This window comes from Anser anser (assembly GCF_964211835.1).
Source record: "Anser anser genome assembly, chromosome: 23".
NCBI lineage: Eukaryota > Metazoa > Chordata > Aves > Anseriformes > Anatidae > Anser > Anser anser.
Window position 1 is genome coordinate 4,295,632 of NC_139744.1, and position 23,114 is coordinate 4,318,745.

The following is a 23,114-nucleotide window of genomic DNA, read 5'->3' on the forward strand; positions in this document are numbered from 1 at the left end:
AGGATGAATCCTGATTTCTCATTTGGATGGGGGAAGGGAAGGGTTCTCCTGTGTTTAAGAAAACCAAAAAGAGACAAGAAGGAGGTTGCATCATTGTGAGACGCTGAGCTCAGCCAATCTCCGAGTGATCTGCATACATGCAAAGTCCTCATTACATATTCCACAAACAACTTCCACTCCACTTCCAGACAGCCACCCACCAGCCATGGAGCAAGATGATGTTGCTTGCATGACAAGCACCGAGTGCAGCGGCTCAGAAACCGGGGAGCACAAACCAAGAAGGCAACGCTCCCTTCTGCTGGCATCTCACCTGAGGCACATAGGAGATGAGCACGAGGTCAGGGCACTGCTGGAAAGCATGAATATGCACCCAGGGCCAGGGCAATAGGTTTTCCCGTGCCACATTTTGATGTTGGGAGAGTGCCAGTTGTAGAATTAGAGCATCTGGCAGAAAATAGAAGTATTTCAGCAAGAGCTCCAACCATTTTGGGTCAGGAATGCTGTCTTGGTGCCACATGGTTTCAATAGAGGTTGCCTAAAATAGACACCTTGAGCAGTCCAGCTGTCCAAACACTGATACCTATTGCTGAGTTGCTGCAAGCTATCTGGAGATCCCTGAGGCTGGAAAATATGACTTGGGACAGTGGGAATAATGGACCCATCAAAAGAGATGGCCAAAGGCTGAGGAACACCTTGTTGCATCCGACATGGGGCTAGACTTCTCCATTTAGGCAACCACAAGCCCTTATGGCTGGTAAGCTGCTTTATTCCTTTTTCTCCATTCACTGTCCTGCAGCTGAAGCTGCAACACCAGCCCCATGGGCTGGCACAGCAGCAGCCACCTCGTGTCAGCTGCCGGTGTTGAACCTGCAGTGAACGCAGCCCCTAAGAAGGCTGCCAGAGAAGAAAACATCACCAGGAGCTTATAGGAGAAACAACTGGACAAAATCCCTCGGCTTGAGTCTGGGAGCCAGGAGGAGGAGGATGACTCAGTCTTTCAAGTGCCTGAATTTGTGACACGAGCAAATGCAGCAAAACACGATGGGATTCAGGTCCTGTTCCTGAGTGTTCTCATATTTATTCCAATACGTGGAGGCAGGTCTGAATGCCGCAGAGCTTTCCTGCTGAAAGCTGCTGAAATGAAAGCGAGGGTGGGTTTTCTGGTGGAATAAATACTACTTCAACAGCAGCTCCTCATCAGGGCTGTCACAGGTCTTTGCCAGACTAATTGGGATGGGGGTACTTTCCTCCGCTGGTGTATTGTTTAAGCCGTGGTGGTGGCGGCAGTCTGGCAGCTGGGGGAGGTGATAGAAATTGTGCAAATTAGCAAGGTGTGAGTGAGGAAAAGGGTGTTCTGGTAGGATTGTGCCTGAAACTGAGGTCTGGAGCAAAGGCCTGAGGTGGTCTGTGGTTGGAGAACAGATAGCACTTTTCATCTGATGAACTCCAAACATTTGGCAATGGTACTCCCCACTGCAGGAAAACACCTGTTGCCTCATCTCCTCTCCTAAATCAGGCATCTGCAAGTGAAAAAAATAGAAAAGAAACCCTGCTTGTCAGACCAGGACATTTTCTCATCATAAATATTTGCCCTTCTAAAGCAAAAAGAGGAAACCATAAACATTTCAAGCATGGAGAGATTTGCCTGTGCTGAGACGGCAGATTACACGTGTGTGTCTAGGTGGTACTCAGGATTTGCATTTTATCAGGAAGTTCAAAAAGCAGCTGCCATAGAACTGAGCTCCTGCCCACAGATCTGTGCTTGTGGTTTTAAATACAATTAAAGTCTAAACTTTGCTGGGTAGTAAAGTCTACAGTAAAGTCTAAACTTTACTGTAGAGGGAGAATAACTTGTTGGGCTGTCAGAACAGCAGCCTTCAAACTGGGTTGGATCTGCACTGCATCTTCCCATGTCTTGGTTTGGAGCAGATCCTCCATTCAGTTCAGGCTGGGCTGGTACTTGCATCTTAGGCATTCAAGATCTCTGGCTGGGATTCTCAGCAAACTTAGTGACAAAACCCAAACCAGGTAATTTTTCCTCTGGATTCTCTCTCTAGTATTTCCCACTGGTGCCCCCCAGACTAATATCAGACTAGTTCTTTATGCTCCTCATGTCTTTCAGCATTAATCAAGACCTGAGCAAAAGATCAGAGGATGCATGTCAGCTCTTGTTTATTGAGATCTGAGAAAGAGCCCTTCGTATCTTGGAGTGGGCCAAAGAAATAAAGCAAGGGCAATAAATATTTGTTCTTTGCCTGCAAAGGAATTTCCCTGTAAGCCTTCATGAGTTTCCAAAAATACCCTGATATGTTATTCTCTCCTTTCTCCTATTGATTCTCCAAGCTGTCACTGTGACAGACTGTGGAAAGTGCTCTGCAAACACTCCTCTCCACAGAGAAAGCTTTCAGCTGCTGTTTAATTTTGTGTTTAATTTTCATTTTCATACCTTCAATGTTTTTTTCAGTACCACTTCTTCAACTGGGGGGGGGGGAAGGATCATTTATTTAAAGCCTAAGTCACCACTGTCTGATTTTCTCATTATTGTGCCTTTCATAACTCCTCCCTCATATTACTTTTGCAGCAGTTTTCGACCTGAGGATTAGGTGCCGAAAGCTAGTAATGTGCTAGTTAGAAATTAATTGTCCTCCTTTGCAAAGAAAAATAAATAAATGAATGAAGACTTGCAGCTGTGCTACTGAAACACACACCTTACTAGTGTCTGCCTGAAAGCCTGCCTGGTGAGATAGATAGATGTTCTTGTGAGCTGCTCGTGTGGACTGTGGAGATAATTTGTTAGATGGATTTGCTCTGTACCTCTGTCTTCACACAATAGCAGAGCGTGTTTCCTATGCATCAGTTAGCCATCTGCAACTGGGTAAATATATTTATGAACCAATTTCAGTTCAGGCATTACTGGCAGACTACACCTTGTTTTTATCTTTTGGCTCTGAAAAGCTGCCTGATGCCTCAAAGTCTGAGCAATAGGTATTATGAAGCGTTCCAGAGATGGTTCTGATCTGCGGTGCTTCACTTCAAGCCCAGAACAACAGCCTTTGAATACAAGAAGTGAGGAGCAGTGCAAAGAGGAGGGGTGAGACTGAGTGGTGGGGCTTGGCAATATGACATGGTGCTGATTTCTTGTCTGTGTGGCTGTAGCTGTTGAATGGAGCTGGAGAAACTCACAAGAAAATGAATAAATGAATGAATATCAGAGATGTCTTGGATGCCCCATTTAACAGCTTGTGTCCTGTGGACTTGATCCAATGTGTGCTACAAATGAGCTGGTTTTCATTCTGGGAATAGTTGCAGTCTCAGTTTGATAAATTAGCAGCTTTCCTCCTTTTCTTAAGACATAGCAATCAACTATTTCTCCCTTCTTGACCCACCCAGAAAAGAAATAGGGCAGGTCCATTTAACCCATCTTCATGACTGCACATGACAGGGTGCATGACTACACCCTGGCTCTGCTGATGGGTGGCAACATCCTAATTCAGCCTAAGTCAGCCCTAGTGAAAGGCTCCCCTGCCTAAGCCTCAGCCCTTATTCTTCTGGAGATGGAATGAAAAGGCAGAGAGGGATGGCATGGGAAGAGGAACTAGTCAGCCTTTTTCTTTTCTACTCCCCCAAAATACATTTGATGCAGAGTTGCAGAGACTGAAGTTGTGTCAAGGTGGATGGGCAGGACCAGGGGAGCATCTGTCAGTGAGGCCTTTCCTGGCCGTGAGATGCCCATGGGCACTCCTGTGGGAACCAAGCCACAAACTGAGGCTTTACCCTAGCATCTCTCTTTTTTACTGCAGAGCCACGCTGAATGAAGCTTTTGAGGTACAGAAAAAAAAAAAAGAAAAGTAATTTTGGAGATGTCAAAATATTTTAACAGGCTCCCGAGGGAAATAGTCACTGCACCAAGCCTGTTTGAGTTTAAGAAGTGTTTGGACTGTGCACTTAGTCACACAGTCTGAATTTTTGAGTAGACCTGTGTGGTGCCAGGAGTTGGACTTGATGATCCTTATGGGTCCCTTCCAACTCGGGATATTCTATGATTCTATGAATGCAGCTTATTTCTACAAGTGCAATAAAGGGAACAGAAGACTTTGAGGGACAGAAAAAAAAAAAAGTAATTTTGGAGATGTCAAAATATTTTAACAGCTTTTGATTGACATGAAATATGTGTGTGTTGTCAGAATGCAAACTTCTCTTCTGTGTTCATTGCAAGACCATAAAATGTTGTCTCACCTTGGTTTAAATGAGTAAGAACTATGAGATGGCAGGTCCAGAAAGGATATTAAAGAAGAGAAATGGCTTATTTCATGGGATTCAGAAATCATATGGATTGTAATAGGGGAATGTAACGAGGTGTTAAAGGAATTGTGCAATTTTAGGAGCCTTTTGGATTCTGCATCTTTTCAACAGGTTGGTCAAAGTGACCTCCAGATTAGCAGCTATCCAACTTATTTTACCTCCCACGATTGTGCAAGACAGGCAGGCTTCAGGAACTGTGTCTCTGGTCTTCCTGAAGCTCATTTAGTATTTGCAGAGCAGCCTGAAGTGCTTATCCATGAACTAATGGCAAGAGCATCTGCTGAGATTTTCTGGGTGGGTTTCTTGCAGCAGATGCTGTCATGGAGTTGAGAAGCAGTGGCAGTAAGACTGCAAGGAGATTGAGATGCCCTCCCTGCTGTCGTGCCTGTCTCTGAGAGTGGCTTTGAAACGTAATAACCAACAAATTACAATGCAGTGTCTTGGGCAGCATAGATGTGAAGTGCTGGCACTGGCTCACGTGCTCAGTCCTGGTGTCAGCCCAGGAGAGAGCCTTGGAGGGTTAGAGAAAAGAACCAGGAAAAATGTTGCTGCCAGCAGAATATGCCTATTGCTTGCAAATAAAACCAGGCAGATGGCCTGCTGAATTTCAGTCCTTAATTAAAAGTTCTTTATTCTTTAAGCTAATTATAGAATAATCCCTGCTGTGGGAGGGGCTCCTTTGGCATGGAGAAGGTGGTAATGAACATTTCAGTACGCCTCCTTGTCGGCAGGCTCAGCCCTTCATCTGCTGCCTTGCGGCTAAAGATACCCTCAGTGTTAGTTCTGAAGTAGACCCTGTGAAGGGAAATTAAAGATACGAGGTTTCAGATAGCCCTGGTATGATGATAGAGGATCTCATTTCCATGTCTGTCACAGCACAGACAACCCAGGGAGCTCCCATGGGAATCTGTACCCCAGACTATGTTGTCACTATTAGTGAAAGTTCTGCTGAAGCAGATGCATTTCTTACAAGTGTTCTCCCTGGGGTAAAACTAGTCTGTGGGTAGTATTTGACATGACTAGAAGAGGTTTCAGCCAGTGCTGTCGTTCTTTTCTTCAGGATTTGCACTTTAAACTAACTCCAGCCTCCCCATGTCTGATGGGGCTGGAAGTGCAACCTCACCACATGCCCCTCTGCTCCCCCCAGAAGATCTTGGGAATCCTCCGTGCATACCATGCTGGGGAGAAAAGCTCAAAACACAGATGCTAAATTAACTGATAAAGGACCACTTGTGCAAGGTGGAAAAATTTAACAGCTTGAGCAACATCAAGCCCTTGTGGACACCAGGATCCCAGTGTGACAGAATTGCAGAATCACAGAACAGAGCTGCTTACTCAAATCCACCTCTGGGAGGCTTTTGAAGAACTCCCAGGAGGAGACTCCACAACCTCTCTGGGCAGCCTATGCCAGCGCTGTCAGCTGCACAGTGAAGAAACATTTCCTGGTGTTCAGAGAGTGTGCTCCAGTCTGTGCCCAGTGCCTCCTGTAAACTTCTTGTGACCTCACTGTCCCAATGAAATAGCTTCTGCCAGTGCCTCCTGTCTCCCAAACTCATCATCCATCACTTTGATGGCTCTGCTAAGCATTGAAATATACGGCAGGCTTTTGCCCTCCTTCTTCTTCTGTCTCCTATGACCCTTTCTAGATTAAAAGGCTGAGAAGTTTGCCCCATCCCCTCCCGACCTTTGCTGAACACTAATTCTCCTGGACAGCCTTTGTGATTTCCCCAGGACCCCAGGTTTATTGTCCTATCTCCAGCCTGGCTTTGCAATTAGAGAAAGGGAAAAAGCCGGTGCCTACAATGCTATGCTCGACCCCAAGTGAGTGGCTTGGGCTGGCCTTGCCTTATCGCAGCACAAGTGGGTCTTATCAGGGAGTGTCAGCAGCACTGTGCCTTTCAGGCAGGATTCAGGGAATGGAAATGCTGCTGATCTCTATCTGCCTGGCATTTCTCTCTCTTTCTCCTTCCAAATCAATGCGAGGGATCTTTTTCAGACCCTCTCCAGGTTAGGGGAGGTGGGGGTAGTGGCGGGGGATGGATGGATGGAAAAATACTCAGCAGATGAGAAAGTTTTTCAGGCAATTGTTCCTGCCTGCAGCTGCTATATATAGGTTTAATTAGAACATGAAAGACGCCTCAGGATTATGCCATGAGATTTGTTTCCTTAGCCTGTAACTAATGCCCTGTGGTTTCGATAACACTGCCTGGACTTCATTAGCCTCCAAGCAAATACCTACCTTTGGAAACTGCAGAATTATCCCTGGGCTGTCCTGGCTCAGAGCACCACATGAGCTCAGGAGTGTTGGAGGCACTACTTTAAATGTTCTCTAATTATCTCAAGCCTAGGTTACGAAGGAAGTGGTTTGGCACCTGTGAATTGATTTTTGGGAGAGAGCCCCTTGAAATGAGCTTCTTCACCTGACACTGGAAAGTTTTGTCTCTTGCTCCCCACAACCCTTCATGGTGGAGGCAGGTTAGCTCTTTCTCACCTGCCTGGAAAAAGCCCAAGCCATTTCTGATGGGTGTGTGGAGGGGATGCCAAATTATCCAGCTTCATTCTGGCTGCCTTGCTTGTTTTTCCCTTTTGTATTTGAATTATCCTGGAAAAGGGACGTGGCCACGCAGCTCATAGCTGCTGCTTGGAGGAGAGCTATTTAAGCCTGCCCAGGAGGGTTTCCAGTTCGCAGGATATGGCCCATAGTGCACTTGTTGTGGTTCTGGAGACCTGAATGTGGCTGCTTCTGTTCAGAATGGCTAAATCCTTTTAAAGGAGCTAAATGTCACCAAGGCTTTCTGCTCTGTGTATCATCAGACTGAAGCTGAAGAGTGTGGTGCTTGCAGGGGATGACTGGGGGCTGAGCTCCCTGCCCAGACCCAGGCTGTGTGCACCATGTTGGCTCCCATGGGAAGCGGTGGCATCCCTGGTCCTGCCAGAGGTGGCTGTGTGGCTTTGGAAATACTTCCTATCATCTGCTGCATCACCATGGGTGTAGCTGGATGTTAGACCTAAAAGCAGGACAGTGTGGGGCCTAAAAACCGTGGCCGGGTGATTATATGGGAAGCTCAAGGAAGATAAATACAACTCTCAGTGTCCAAGAAGACCTTCTAGAACTTAGGTCTCTCAAGCTAAAACTGAATTATACTATTTTCCCTTTTTTTTGTTGTTTTCAAACTGCAAATGGATCAAAATACAAGCATCATACAATTTTAGCAAGCCTTTCTGCAGTGCACTTTTGGGAGACGCAGTCTGGCTTTGCACATATTGCCAAGGAACTCTGAGTCTCAAGAATCGCTTTCCTACCTGAACCCTTTCTCAATTACTGTCATCAAAACAGCACTTCTGCAGCAAACAGTGCAGGAGAAAGGCACAAGGCACACCCGAGGCTGCTCCGTCCATCAGCGGAGATGCACTTAGAAAAGCTTTTTGTGGAGCAGACAAGTGCACACCCGCATTTCTTCTATTCCCCACCATTTTCTATTTACGCAAGTTAGCTGACAAAACTGCTGCAGCAGCTTTTTCTCCTGTCTCCTAGGATTATTAGTTTGTTTTTACTGCCATTATTATTAAGGGCACAAAAAGATTTATTTTCTGTAAAACAAACCGTGTTATAGTCCAGACAGATTTAAAGGACTGGATTAGGAAGCGGCATTACAATACATTTTGTATGAAAATGAAATATCATGAGCAGTTTCTTGGCAGACCTAATGCCTTTCAGGGCTGTTCTTTGGGAACAGCAATTCCAGGCAGGGGCTCTGGAAAAAATACAGTGGGGTGGTATAATGAGACACCGTATCAGAATGGATACACATGATCCAGGCAGATTAATATTTAATGAACACCGAAGTCTGCTATCCCCTAAACCATTGAGTGCCTGGGATTTGCAAAGTGGCTAATTTTAAAGTATTTTGTATGGAATTATTCATGCATTAAAAAGTACATGACTCTCTTGCAGTCTAAGTCACTGAAATGGAATTAAACTGAACGAAATTTAGTCATCAAAACATCAGGCCGAGACGACAGCAGTGCAGCGAGGGTGTATTTTTCATTAAAGGACTCACTGAACACTGAAAAGACCAGGCTTTGAGCACACAGCCTTCTGCAGGGCAGTGATGGCCTGATCCCAACGGGTTCCTTGGGAGCCCAAGGGGGAGTAGATCCCTTTTTTGGCTTTTTAAAGCAGGGAAGAACCAGCAGCAGTAGCAGGGCCAGCAAGAGCTATAGAGCTGGAAAATCACTTGCAGGGATGAAAACAGAACTATGGTACTGGAGCAGGAATAGAGCTGGGTTGAGACCAATGGCCTCACTGGAGTGATGGTTATGACACCACTGTCATCATCTTTATTTTCATTTACATTTTGCATAGAAGGAATAATTCAAACCTGTTGATGAAGTCTAATGAGACTTTACTTTGGCTTCCACAAGTGTTTTTTGGACCTCATTTCAGACAATTCTTCTGGCCTCTCTTCTAGTCTTTTCCCCAATAGTTTCTGATAAAAGAAGAATGTTCCAAAGAAAATGTTGTTTTCACTCAGAAAATTATTTTTTAATTAGAGAATGGAGAGGAAAAGTTTTCTTCCCTGGCATTTTCTCCATTTTGTTTAAAAGGTTTCCACTCTACCTTGATAGACAGCAGTTTGCTGAAGTCAGTTCACCTTCTTGGAAGTCATCGCTTGGCCTGAGCTTGTGTTTTGTGCAAAAAGTACGAGGCATAGGTGAATGGTTCTTTGCCTCACAATCTATGAATGCATTAAGCTCATTGACTTAATGAGAGAAGATAAAATAAACCAAATTAAAAGTGTTTACAGCTATTTGAATGCTACTAATTATGCCAAAGAGCATTGCAGGAGAACAGGGAGAAAAAAGTATGGCAATAGATGAAAGGGAAGGGCAGAACAAGTTGAAGATTCATTTTCTTTTTGTGTGCCTGCACGGTTCAGTACAAACAATAATTATGATACTGGCTCATTAGGAAGATACAGTAGGTAAATACTGCAGTCAGGAATGGGAAAGTCACACCCTCTGTCTTAGCTGTGCTACTTGAAGCAAAATGACTTTTGTTAATAAAAAAGGAGGAAAACAGGACGTTCATGCACATGTATCTGCAGCCTCTCTCTGGATCTGCATGGAAGCAGTTGGAGCATTTATTTTGTTATTTTTGGAAAAAAAATGCTCATTTGGAAATCAATTTATCTTTTTTTCTGGATGAATTAAAATAAACAGTGAGCCTGAAAATGAGGAGAAAATGTTTCACATCAGCTCAAGGAAAATGCTTTAATCAGCCCACAGTAAACAGTTTTTTGTTCCTTTCTTGTGAACTGAACAAGGGTTTGGCACTGGACCTGCCCAAAGTGTATTTCTTCTTTCCTCATCTTTTTTTATTTATCCCTGAAAAGACCCATTAAGTCCCTATTTGAATATTAAACATAATTAAAAGACTTTTCTACATTGTGAATTGTTGTCTCATCTGCATGCCCATCAACATCTGTGTAATAATGGGCACAATGCCTCAGAGGTAAGAATTAGCCTTTTCTTCCCCTTGTTTTTTTTAGGCTGTGGGGAAACAAACGCAACAGGTGATACCCACACTGCCATGCTATAAAGTTTCCAATACAGTTTTGCTTCATTTTCAATCAAAAAGCCATTCCCTTCTTGCCAGCTGATTATATCTGCTCTTGAATGTGCTCTTTAAACCAAGCAATGCTATCTAGAGACAAAAACGTGGAGGGGTGTATTTTAAAAGCCTTTAATTTATTAAACTCCAAGCCAGAAGAAAACTGGAAAAGTTAATAACTCAGAGTGTGATTAATCAGAAGTTTTTTTTCTTTTCTTTTCTTTTTTTCTTTTTTTTTCATTTGGACAGCTGGAGGGATGGGGAAGTCGAAATACCCCACTTTCTAATGACAAGAAGGAAAGGTTAATGTGAGTGTTCACTGCCAGATTCTTTCATTGCCCTTGACAAAAGCTTTTGAAAACACCACCAACCCCTCTTCCCCCAATAAAGGCTCTCTACCTCAGGGGACTCTTGCTCCCTGTGATTAACTTCCATGGACTTTGTGCATCACTATCAGGCTAATGGCCATTACTTACTTATTTACTTGATTTGATTTAAAATCTGTCTCTGGCCTTGGGTGACTGCATTTCTTTTAGCAGCTGCACAAAGGGCTGGAAACAACACACACATATTCAGTGTCTGCAACTTGGTGGATTTGGGGGGAAAGGTGCTTCAAGAAGATAAACACATGCATGAACACTGGAAATAAAAATAATAAAGATTGAAAGTTGGAGACCTAAAAAAAGGAAAAGAAAAAGAAGAGGAACATGCAATATTTCTCTCCCTTGATGAGAAAAAAAGATAGTCTAGGGACAACTGGTAATCAATATTTTTGGGAAAAATCGGGACAAAATGCACAAATGTTGGACCTTAATATTGCTGTGAACCAGCCAGGGAACAGTGAACCTGTGCAGTTTGGTTGAGTGAGACATTTCCAAACTTGCCAGGTACAAAAAAGACAGCCTTCTTCTGCTTTCCAAAGGAGTTTCTTCTTAATTTATACTCCTGGCCAAAAGTCCACCACAGGTTCGGTTTTTCAGCTGAAAGTATGGATTTAAAGACGCTAGAATGTGTCACAAAATGGACTGATTTTGTGAAGACAAATAAAGAAGTGAGAATTGAAGCATATTTTACTGCTTATACAAAATTCATGGAGGGAAACAAATGGCTGTGGCTGGAATGGACCCCGTGGACCATATCTAAGTAAAGATCTTTGACCCTGCTTTTCTGCACTGTCCAGGCCTAAACACTAACCTTAACCCTAACCCTAAATATAAATATGACCCTCACCCAACACCTGGATGTGTTGGTGTGATGGAATGAGAATGGGCTTCAATGTGTGACGATCCAACATCACACACCATCTCTTCTGCCCTGAAAGACTGCTGTGACAGATGGAGCCCGAAGTCAGTCATGGACTATGGAAACTCAGTGGACATTCTATATACATGAATGAAAATGGTGATTAAGTTGAATGTATTGGAAAGGGTGTAACCTGAGCATGACACAAATGGTATGGAATAAGGGGTGGATAGGATAGATAGGTTTCAGATAGGATAGAGTTAATTTTCCTCCTAGTAGCTGGTAGGGTGCTATGTTTTGGATTAGGATGAGAAGAGTGTTGGTAACATGCTGATGTTTTAATTGTTGCAGAGCAGTGCTTACACGAAGCCAAGGACTTTTCAGCTTCTCGCTCTGTCCTGCCAGCGGGCAGGCTGGGGGTGCAGCAGGAGCTGGGAGGGGACAGACCCAGGACAGCTGACCCAAACTGGCCAAAGGGGCATTCCATACCATCTGACGTCACGCTGAAGAATATATAGGGGTGGCTGGCCTGGGTGGGGGGACTGGCTGCTCGGGGATAGGCTGGGCATCGGTCAGCAGGTGGTGAGCAATTGCATTGTGCATCACTTGTTTTGCACACGTTATTATTAGTAGTACTATTATCATTATTTCTCTTCTCTTCTCTTCTCTTCTCTTCTCTTCTCTTCTCTTCTCTTCTCTTCTCTTCTCTTCTCTTCTCTTCTCTTCTCTTCTCTTCTCTTCTCTTCTCTTCTCTTCTCTTCTCTTCTCTTCTCTTCTCTTCTCTTCTCTCTTTTCTTTTCTCTTTTCTTTTCTTTTCTTTTCTTTTCTTTTCTTTTCTTTTCTTTTCTTTTCTTTTCTTTTCTTTTCTTTTCTTTTCTTTTCTTTTCTTTTCTTTTCTTTTCTTTTCTTTTCTTTTCTTTTCTTTTCTTTTCTTTTCTTTTCTTTTCTTTTCTTTTCTTTTCTTTTCTTTTCTTTTCTTTTCTTTTCTTTCCTAACAAACTATCTCAGCCCACAGGCTTCATTTTCCTGATTCTCTCCCCCATCCCAGAGAGGGAGGGGGGAAGGTGAGTGAACAGCTGTGTGGTGCTTAGCTGCCTCTGGGTTAAACCACAACAATGATTCAGGGAGTTCAAGCTTGCCCATCTTACAGCTGTCTGTCCAATCTTGTCCTTATCTAGCTCCTCAACTCTGTTTGCATCTCGCTGTCTAAAATATTTTATCTAAAAAATCTTTCTCACTTCTTATCAATCTAACTTCTACTACACTTATCCCTTGTGAAAAGTGAAGCTGTCTAGAGGCAGCCTGGACTTGGCACACAGCTGAGGTGTTTGTTCTATATTTCAGTGAATTGTATCATGGTTTACTGTTGTTTGCTTCAAAATAAGGAAAAACACTTCTGTGTCTCTGTGCAGCCAAAGGTGGGAGCTGGTGCAAGGGGGCAGTGACATCCAGCTGCTGATTTCAGTGGAGAATTCTGGTGTAAGGAAAAGCAATGCAAGGCTCAGGTGGTCAGTGAGAGAAATGGCAGAGCTGGAAGGTGAGGAGCAAGGTTTTCTACACGGTGTCCAGCCTCAACAGACTGAGAGACTTAGGAGAAAACTTGGATCAACATAATTGGGGAATGTTGCTATCACTATTTGCCTCAACTCAAGAGCAATGAAAAATATCTGTAAGTACGAAAAGTCTTTCTTTATAAAGGCCTCATTCAAGTCTTCCTTTTACTGCACTCCTTAAACTTGACTAATTAGCTGTAGAAGTTTTGAACAATTGAACTATATTGTCAAAATAGACATATCTTGTTAAGGCTTTCTTCATTTTAATGACCCCCATGGTGTATTTGGTGCTCAGGTACCTCAGGTACAACAAGGAGATAGAAGAAATCTCTCAAGGACCTAAAGTAAGAGGCAAACACCAAAGTTTCCTGGAGCATTTAATTGGCCCCATGGAGGGCCTTTACTACCAAAGCCTCTCAAAGGACTTGTTAGAAAAGATTAACTGCAGGCCATGATTGCAGGTAGTCAGGGGCATTGTGCAGGTGGCTATGATGCTGAGAAAAGCCTTGGTTTTGGTGAAGCAGAAAGGTCAAGCCCTGAGCTCAGCCCTGGGAAGAGAGGTCCAGTCCCTCACATATGGGGCAGTGGGATGTGGGCCGTGTGATGCTGAGTGCAGGACAAAGGTATGACACCACAGGGCCTGTCTGCAGGGTGGCGAGAAGGCAGCAAGGCCTCAGTGTCATGAGGACAACGTGTCTCCTCATAGGCCTCAGTGGCAGAGACATCACCCATAGCCAAGGGGACAAAGACCTCCATCTTGCTGGGCCCTTCACCCTTGGCAGGGCCCTCAGCCATCTCCACTGCAGGCTGTCCTGCACTGTCCCACACCTGCCCCTTTCCCTGCAGGCTGCAGACACTCCTCTCCCTTCTTCTTGCTCGCAACAGGGCATTTCCATGGATGTCTCTCCACCCTCACATGGGAGTTCTTTGAAACACATCGACATGCTCTGATGACGGACTTCATCTAGGTGACCACTGGCACCACAGTATTATCCTCTGAGGGACATTTCTTCCTCCTCAAGCTCACTGCACACCTTCCAAGTTGCATTTTCTGACAGCTGATCTTTTTCCTGTTCTTTCCTGCTAACAAGCAAAGTTTTGTCATCTCAGAAACCACTCCTCAAGCAGGACTCCCAACCCAACAGACTTCCTGCGGTCTCTCAGCTGACCAGACACAAGTTGCCTCACAATCATCCAGCAAGCCATAGGCTTGCTGCTCATTTCAAACTCCTTGGCTAGACACGACCAAGTCATGGGCCTCCTACTTTCTATTCCTATCCTCTTGCAGAAGGGACAGAACAACCCCATCTCCAGGCCTTCTTTCTGGATGGGGCCTACCAGGCACTTAAGCAGAGGGGATCCCACAGTCAACATGCCAACTGGGCACCTTCTGCTGGCCTCTCAGGGACGCTGGCAGATGACAGCCTAAAAGTACACATCCCAGCCAGGAGGCAAGGGCCGACCTGTCGGCTAGTTCACAATCCCTTTTCAATTCACTTTCTTGCTACTTGCTCTGGAGCTGATGCTCCAGAGACAGAAGTGACTTCACAGTCATCTTTACAACCATGTTCCTCCTGTGGGCCTATGAAAAACTTGAGGCACGTTTGAGCTCATCATAGCATTCCCACCCATCTACTCCTTGCGGCCTACAAGCTGATCTCAATCACATGTCACACATCACCTCACATTCATCTCTGAACGATGTATGAAGCTCAGCAACTTCATGATTCCTGCCAAGAGGGCCAACTTCTTAAGTTAGAGGTAGGAGAGGAGATGAAGGTCAGGGTTTTAGATCCCAGGAACCAGGATATTGGGCTTTAGTACTCCAGGTTAGAGCTTTCCCACATCAGGCATTACACAGGCATAGGTGGAGGGTTTGGTGATCAGCTTTGGGTGTCAGGTCAGTGTTTAGGGTATGGGCAAGTTTTGTGGGATAGGGTTTTTTTTAGGGATGGCCTGAGGGCTAGGGTTAAATAGAACATTTCTATCCTAGTGATAAAGGCAGAGATCAGGGTGAGTGAAAATTTAATGGGCTTACGGGTTTGAGCTTTGGCTTCAAGGGAAGGTTTGAGGTTAAATGGGAGAGTAGTGAATTACATTCAAGGTGAGGAGTAGCAGTTAGGGGTTTAGAAACACAGTAAGTGCCTAACAGAAATGTTTTCAGAGTCAGTGTTACAGCAGAATCAACACTACCTGAACCCTCATACCTCTTCAAAATTGTTCATTTTTGCTTGCCAAGCCCCTCTTTCCTCCCCCAAATCACATACCTCTCCTGTCCAGGCTTCTCCTGACCTCTCCATATCAGTCATCTTCTTAGGGGCAGCTTTCTGATGGCTTTCATAATCTCAGAATATCTGTCTCATCTCTGTTAGCTACCCCATTCCTGACACAGAAGTGCTGTTGTAGTCAGGAGGGAAAAGGGCACAAAGTTCCACAGGAGCACCCTGCACAACATGACCAGCAGCTCTGCACCACCACAAAAGGGTGCTTCGTTCCTACAAGTTTTGGTTCCAGAATGGCTCCTATGGATCCAGGGTAACTTTATGCAGCCTGTCATGCAGGCTTCCTCTCCCCTAGGGCATCTTGGAGGCAGTGGCCACCTCAGTGTAGAAAACAAAAAGCAGCCCTGAAGGATGAGTTTAGTCAAAAGTTGAAGCCTCTGACCTGACAAACGTTATCTAAGAACTCTTCCTCTATGGGGCCTACCAGGTACTTAGAAAGAGCGGATCTCCCAGACTATTTGCAAACCATGTGCCTTCTGCTGGCCTATCAGGGACACTTGCAGTTGTGAGCCTAAAGGCACGGACCCCAACCAGGAGACAAGGGATGACCTGTCAGCTACTTCAGAAAAATGTCAGCTCACAATTGACTTTACAGACCTTCTCTTAGGAGTGGATTATGAATTTCTGAGGCACCACTGACATTGTCATACCATACCTACAAAACACTCTGTATCTGGCCTTGGACAAGCAAAGGTAGAAGTGAGCTGGCTGTGTTCCTTCAAGCCCATGGCACTCCTGCTGGACTCTCAGCCTCTGTGACACACATGAACCAGTTACGTGCCAGTCCTGTGAGGTGCTAGGGCAGGAGTGCCCTTACAGTCAATGTTCAAGCCCCATGCCTGTTGGTAGTCTCTCAGCTCCTGGAGCAAAGTGAAGATCACGCTCACTTCCACAAGCCATGTGCCTCAAGCTGGCCTAGAAGACACTCAGGGGAAGCACCCTCCCAGCCCCAGCCCCAGCCCCAGCCCCAGCTGGCAGTGCTGCTCTGCAGAGCGAGGGGGCTGTGGTGCCCAGGGCACAGGGGCACTCTGCAGGGCCATGCTGGGCAGGCTGGGAGACAGACCCAGCACATGGGGTCGCTGCCATTGCCCCAGGGCTGCAATGAATCACTTGCCGGACACCTTGGCTGAGGCTGCTGCATGTCCTGGGGCTGCAGAGCTCTCCTCTGCCTGTTTACACCAGATTTAGCACATTAGGTCTGGTCAGTCCACCTTGGACAGGCTCACATTCTGGGGGCTCAGAACAGGTCTCACAGGTAGGATGTCAGAGAAAAAAAGGCAGTGCAGGGCTTCTTTATTTTGTTCAAATTCACAGAGAGCCTGGCTCCTCATGCGCAGACTTTCTGACCTATATTCAACAGGTATGTACTGAAATGCAAATGGGGTGAATCATCTCATTTTAATTGGAAACATTAGCCAAATTAAAACAAAGAAAATCCTCTAACAAAAATATGCACAAAGACACACACAAAAAATGGAATATTGGCTATTCCTGTAATTATTGACATTATGAGTCATCTGCAGAAGCAGATTGGAAATTTGCTGCATCTGAAACACACCTAGTCATCAATTTCCATAAGGCATCCTTGAGCTCTTGATTTCTCATGCTGTAGATGAGGGGGTTCACTGCTGGAGGCACCACCGAGTACAGAACAGCCGCCATCAGGTCCAGAGATGGGGAAGAAATGGAAGGACGCTTCAGGTAGGCAAACATGACAGTGCTGACAAATAGAGAGACCACAACCATGTGAGGGAGGCACATGGAAAAGGCTTTGTGCCGGCCTTGCTCAGAGGGCATCCTCAGCACAGCCCTGAAGACCTGCACGTAGGACAGCACAATGAAGACAAAACAACCAAATACTAATGAAACACTAACCACAAGTACTCCAGCTTCCCTGAGGTAGGAATCTGAGCATGAGAGCTTGAGGATCTGCGGAATTTCACAAAAGAACTGGTCCACAGCATTGCCTTGGCAGAGGGGCAGTGAAAATGTGTTGGCAGTGTGCAGGACAGCATGGACAAAGCCACTGCCCCAGGCAGCTGCTGCCATCTTGGCACAAGCTCTGCTGCCCAGGAGGCTCCCGTAGTGCAGGGGCTTGCAGATGGCAACGTAGCGGTCATAGGCCATGACAGTGAGAAGGGAATACTCTGCTCCAGCCAAGAAGAATACAAAGAGGACCTGGGCAGCACATCCTTCATAGGAGATGGTCCTGGTGTCCCAGAGGGTATTGGCCATGGCTTTGGGGAGAGTGGTGGAGATGCAGCCCAGGTCAAGGATGGCGAGGTTGAAGAGGAAGAAGTACATGGGGGTATGGAGGCGGTGGTCGCAGGCTACGACGATGAGGATGAGGCCGTTGCCCAGGATGGCAGCCAGGTAGATGCCCAGGAAGAGCCCGAAGTGCAGGAGCTGCAGCTCCCGTGTGTCTGCGAATGCCAGCAGGAGGAACTCGCTCACAGAGCTGCTGTTGGGCATTTGCTGATTCTGGATATGGACACTGCCAAAGGAGAAAAAAACATTCAAAGATAGGGTAGGTTTCTTGGAGCAAAACTCAATTCATTCTTTATTAAAGATTTCATGTTACCTTTTTTTCCTACAAGTCCTTAGTGCATCGCCCTTGCTGTAGGCCTGCCTTGTGCTGGCTGATGTCCTATACACAGCAGCTGGCTCTGCCCAGAAATTCTTTTACGGACAATATTTACTGCACAGCAGTAGTACATGTAGGTGTATACAGCGCTGTGATTTTGGAGGGAGGGCACCTGGGAAGGGGATCCCTGTGTTCAATGAGGGTATTTTGTTGTGTGGATTACTGCCTGCAACAGTCTCATCTTGGGGATGGCTGCACTCAGAGATTGTGCTGAAAAATCATCTGAGCTTTGCTGGGAGAAGACGGCGCCAGCTCCAAGTGCAGGTGGAAAAGACACTTTCAGCACAGCTGTGCAGAATGCAAGTAAGAAGACTTGACAAGGATTCTGATTCATTAGAGTAAGCAAGGCAACTTGGACAATGCAAAGATCTTTTTTTTTTTTTTTCTTTATTTTTGCAGGAGCTCTGGCAGCACAGGAGACAGCTCCTGCCCTGGACAATATAGAGTTGAAGACTGAGGACAGAGATTCTCTCAGATTATCTGTGCCATGACACAAGCTGTGCTTGTGAGGGGGATAGGAGACCAGGGGCTACTGCAATGAAGGCACCTGTGCTGCAGGGGATGGCAGGGAGGGAGCAGCTCCCTTTCACTGCCTGCCCATGCCACTGCTGCCTGCAGCTGTGCCTGCCAGCAGCTGTTTCTCTGTCCCCACATCTTCTCCTGTCCATGCTCACAGACCCCATCCCAACCGCTGTGTGTGCAGCTTTGCCCTGCAGACACCTCCCAGGGATAGGGACAGCTCTGGGGACATCTCCCTGTCTGCAAGTCCTAAAGAATATCCTGGCAATTCCCTGAGATAAAAAAAAAAAAAAAGTAGATGCTGGAAAGTGTGTAAGCAGAGATGAATGAAGGGACTTTCAAAGGTTCATCAACAACTTATTTATACCTCAGAGTAATGCTGTAGGAGCCTCAGTCCCTTTAGAAATCTAATCATTCCATTATCACACAGCCTGCTTTTTCATCACAGCAGAAAAATGCAGGCAGAGACTGCAGAAAGTGCCTTCACTTGCAGGCAGCCCCTGCCCTGTCCTTCCACTGCCCAAGCCCCTGGGGCAATGCCCTGGGGGTGCTGTGTAGCTGTGAGCAGCCTGCCCCAGGCAGCAGCCTCTGGGCAGCAGCAGGACCCTGCCCTGCCGGGGGGTTCCTTCCACCCACAGCTTCTCCCCGCAGCCCTTGGGCAGCTCCCCGGGCAGGCTGAGTGCTGAGCCTGGCAGGTGGCAGAGGCCCTGCCCCGGCACACAGCCCCTGGGGCACAGCAGGGACCCTGCTCTGCACCACAGCCCTGGGCACCCCTGCGTGTACCCCAGCTGCAGCCGGCCCTGCCAGAAGGCAACTCTGGGGTCCTGGCCACTGGACATGGGGCAGGGAAGGCCTTCTCTACAGCATGTCCCCCTCCTCTGCACCAGAGACTTACACCACAAAAGTCATTCTTGTAAGTCCCACAAGCTGTGGGATGTGCTTAATTTAGGAGATCCCTGCAGGAACCACAGCTGCATTGCCCTGCACTCAGGGACTTACCATGCCAGGAGCTGTGAAGGTTCCTGCCTCAGTCAGGTCTCCTCTGCCCACCTACTGCAGGCTGCCTCACACTTCCCGTGGTTTCTGTCCCCCTTCAGCACTGCCCAGGAGTTCCCTCCCTCCTTCCCTCCCTCCCAGGAGCCTGGCCCAGCTCAGCAGCACAGGTCCAGCCCAAGGCGTCGCTTCCTCTGCTCTCCCCACCCCACACTGGGCTCCCTGGAGATGTCCCTGGGGCTCCCCAGGTGCCTCCTTGAAAGAGACGGCACTGGTGTTCCCTCGCTCAGCTGACAGCAACATTTCTTTCCAGCACTGTTCTCTGTGCTCTCAGAGGCAGAGTTGGGTGGGAGAATCACCTTGCCTTGTCCTGACATTAGGCAGGAGAGCTAGACCAGGACAGGCAGGGAGATCCTTTCCCCTTGCTGAGGGAAGGGATGCAGCCAAGGCAATTGAGGCATCTCTTTTGGGGTTTGCAGTCTTGCGGCTGGAAGGGAACTCAGCCTCCTTCCATGAACACCACAAATCTGTCAGAGGTGGAGTTCCTCTTGCCTTGATTCAGGCGTGCACCAAACAGGCATATGAGCTCCTTTTCTAACTCCTGTGCTAGGCAATGGAGGAGGTGGCCATGGGTGAGGTGTTCAGATGCAAACTCCTGACTCCGTTTCAAGTGCCAGACACAGGCCAAGATACATGTGTGTATCTGCAATATGTAATGGAGCAATTTTTGGAGAAAGAGCAGCAACTGGAGTCACCATCTGGGAGGCTGGTGGGGAACTCCTGTGACCAACTGAAATGGCAGCAAATGCCCACATGTAAGACACTTGAACCTTTTCTTACTCCTTGGGTTCAAGGCGATCCCTAGAGGTGTAGGGTGATCAAATGGGGTCATGTGCCACAGGAACAGCCAAGCCTCTCTTTTTCTCTTCTCCATCTGTTCTATTTCCGACATGTCTGCTGATTTTATAATCAGAAGTTGTCTCATGGGCATTCACACATTGTGCAGCCTAATTCAGGGCAGCCGCTCCCTTTAACAGCCAGTTACAGGCCTGTAGTTCTACATGACATGACATAATTCTCCAAAATGATTTAAAGCAGCATTGAATCACACCATGAATATCTTCCATCATGCAAGAGAGACCTTAACAGACTGAAGCCAGTTCAGTAGAGGCCACCAAGATGGTCAGGGCTGGAGGATGGGAACCCTGGCCTTGTTCAGCATGGGGAAGGGATGGCTTTGAGGGGAACACACTGTAGCTCTGCACTGCCTGTGCAGAGGTTTCCAAGAGGACAGATTCAGGATCATCATTGCCATGCAAGACATCAGTAGAGGCAGTGGGCTGAAAAAAGAGACGTTCGTGCTACATGTGTACAGAAACTTTTCCAACAAGAGAACAGCTCTGGAAGCTATGTCTCAGAAAATGTGAGCCAGCCCCACACCTGGAAATTTTCAAGAGCCATCTGCTTAAAGCCTTGAGTAAGTTGCTGTGATCCTGCGTGGAGCGGCAGGTTGCCTATTGAGGTCCCTCCTAGCTTGGTGACACTGTTGTGCCTTCTCTTCCAGATGGCTTGGTTCAGAAAAGCACTCAGGTTCTCTCTGACCACAGAGGAATCACACTAGGTGCAGGGGATCTTCCTTGGTACTGCAGAAAGCCCTGATCTCATCCTTGGCGTGTCCCATCCACTGCCTTTTTCTTCTCTGTCTCTTTCACTGGTTTCATACCTCTCAGAAAGAACGGTCTGCTCTAATACATTTCCTACTGCACAGTGGCTTTCCTTTTTGTACCCTCGTGTGGTGTTTATCAGATGGTCACTCTGATAGTGAATGGAGTAAGTCTTAATATGTCTGACCATGAAAATTAACATATATGGCTCCTGTGTGAGAAGCACATGTTGTCTTCTTGCTTTCTGGTTAATAATCACCGTGAAAGTAGTTTGGATTTTGATGTTTTGATGGAACAAACTGGCACCTGCCAGAAAGTGTGCGATCCTTCAGCTGCAATGCCAACACCTGTAGAAATTGGGAATTTACAGTACATGTACTCTGAACTGCCCCTGCACTCCCTGATTTGAAAATTACTGTTGTATCCCAGTGTCTGATTACTGTTGCACCTCAAAATGGAATTTCCGATTTAACAGCAGAGTCAGAAAAATGGCACATTATATCTAGACCCCACTCCCCATACCATTCACCAGTCTGGGCAGTCTGAAAGCCAGGTGGGAGATGGTGCCTGACAGTTGAGTATCAATACCTAAATGACAACATGGAATTAACACATGATGGGTTTATCCATCTTATTACTGAAAAGAGGTTGGCCATATCCCTTTGTCTCTCACACTTCATAAACATTTATTTATATTTATAGGCATTTATTTTATTTATAAACAGTAATAAAATCCCTTCTCAATCTTCTTTTATCAAGGCTGAACAGACCCAGGTCTCTCAGCCTTTCCTCATAGGAAAGATGCTCCAGACCCCGTATCATCTTTGTGGCCTTCCGCTTGACTCTTTCCAGGAGATCCCTGTCTTTTTTTTTGTACTGGGGAGCCCAGAACTGGATACAGTACTCCAGGTGAGGCCTGACCAAGGCAGAAATACTGCTATCTTCTCAGAGACAGCACAATCAGGGTGAGCCGTCTGCCTGCAGACATTAACAGCTGACAGACTGGAGCATCTATAAAAGGGAACCTTGAGAGACTCCAGGATTTTGCCTAGAGAAACATCTTGACATTTACAAGGAGAAGAGCCTAGATCTGCACCATCAGAAGAGTAACCTCGTACATCAGGGTGGACTGGGACCCTGCTGACTGAGCAGTGCCCAGGAGGAGGAGGGTCTGGGCACTATGAGGGATGCCATATGAGCAGTGGTGCCTGCTCACCAGGAACAAGGCCAGCTTCATACAGAGCTGCCTTACGAGGAGCATGGCCACCAGGAAAATCTGCATTATCATACTCAGCTCAGATCTGGTGTGACACCACATGGACAAGGGTCTACAGCCAGAAGGGAAAGAAGTGCAAGTCTGGGAGTCCCTAGGACAGCAGTGTGGAGAGGAGCAAGGACTGTGGCAAGACTGAAAGTTCCAGCAGAACCGAGGTCTTCGTGTCCATGGCTATGTCTGTTCTCTCTGCCACTGAGGCCTATGAGAAGACAGATTATTGTTTAAGCACCAGGGCCTCAATGACTCCTTGCCGCCACCCATGAACCAGGCAGGGGACAGACCATTCTGCTGCACTTGGCCATGCACATCCCCATCTCCTACGCCCTTCCCAGGGGCCAGGAGTCAAGGCCTGGCCCTTGTGTTTGGTGAAACACGAGCAGTAGTTTTTCTGTGCGTCAGTGTCACTTTCACATTGCCATTGTCTACTTGTCTTCACTACCTCCAATACTATGCTCTAACGAGCTCCAAGGGAGGCTATGTCAGTTCTGGCCCTCAGGGGGGCATGCCAGGAAAGTTGCATTTGACTTGGACTTCTTGAGAGATTTCTTCAATTTCCTCTTAGTGCCAGCATTTCATGGGCTCATCACCAAAGCCACCAGAGGTGTCATTACAATGCCTTGGGCTGGGCCTCTGCTGTTGAGCTGGGCTGGGCTCCTGGGACAGAGAGAGCTCCTGACAAGAGGAACATGGTGCAGAGAGACAGCTCTGCCCATGAGCAGCTCCTCTGCACAGCGCAGAAGGGCTGGAGGTGTGCAACAACAGAGGACAGTGTGAGGCAGGACAGTTCTGCAGACTCTTGACACTGTGAGTCTCCGGCTGCAAAGTAATGTAGATTCAGTTGCCAAAGGGTTCTTCTACAACTGGCACATCTGATGACTGATAGTGTCTGTAAGGATGCCTCTCTCTGTTTCTCCAGCACAGAGTAGAAGATGTTTTAGAGAATGGCATTTATGACTGGATTTTTCAAGAGGAAGACCAAGACAGGGTCTACCTGAAGGGTAAGACTTTTTCTGGAGTCTGTGCTT

The 23,114-nt window shown here is 46.7% G+C and overlaps 2 protein-coding genes across 4 annotated transcripts in view; one reads left to right on the forward strand and one right to left on the reverse strand.

The window, feature by feature from the left end:
* The first annotated feature begins 432 nt into the window (after positions 1 to 432).
* The window catches only part of LOC310885813 (olfactory receptor 4S2-like), a 36,917-nt gene continuing 14,235 nt past the window's right edge, over positions 433 to 23,114 (forward strand). Inside the window, exons 1-2 of one of the 3 annotated variants that reach the window (XM_083809617.1) lie at positions 433 to 2,028; positions 2,123 to 3,091. The gene's annotated coding sequence lies outside the window, so the exon portion shown is untranslated. Of the gene's footprint in view, positions 3,092 to 12,106; positions 12,828 to 23,114 lie in introns of those variants that run through there. The other 2 variants (XM_083809616.1, XM_083809618.1) reach the window with 2 other exon arrangements.
* LOC310885778 (olfactory receptor 14C36-like) lies at positions 13,129 to 21,326 on the reverse strand. Its single transcript, XM_083809525.1, has one exon. The coding sequence runs from the start codon at positions 17,463 to 17,465 to the stop codon at positions 16,500 to 16,502; it is 966 nt and encodes a 321-aa protein (XP_083665651.1). The 5' UTR covers positions 17,466 to 21,326; the 3' UTR covers positions 13,129 to 16,499.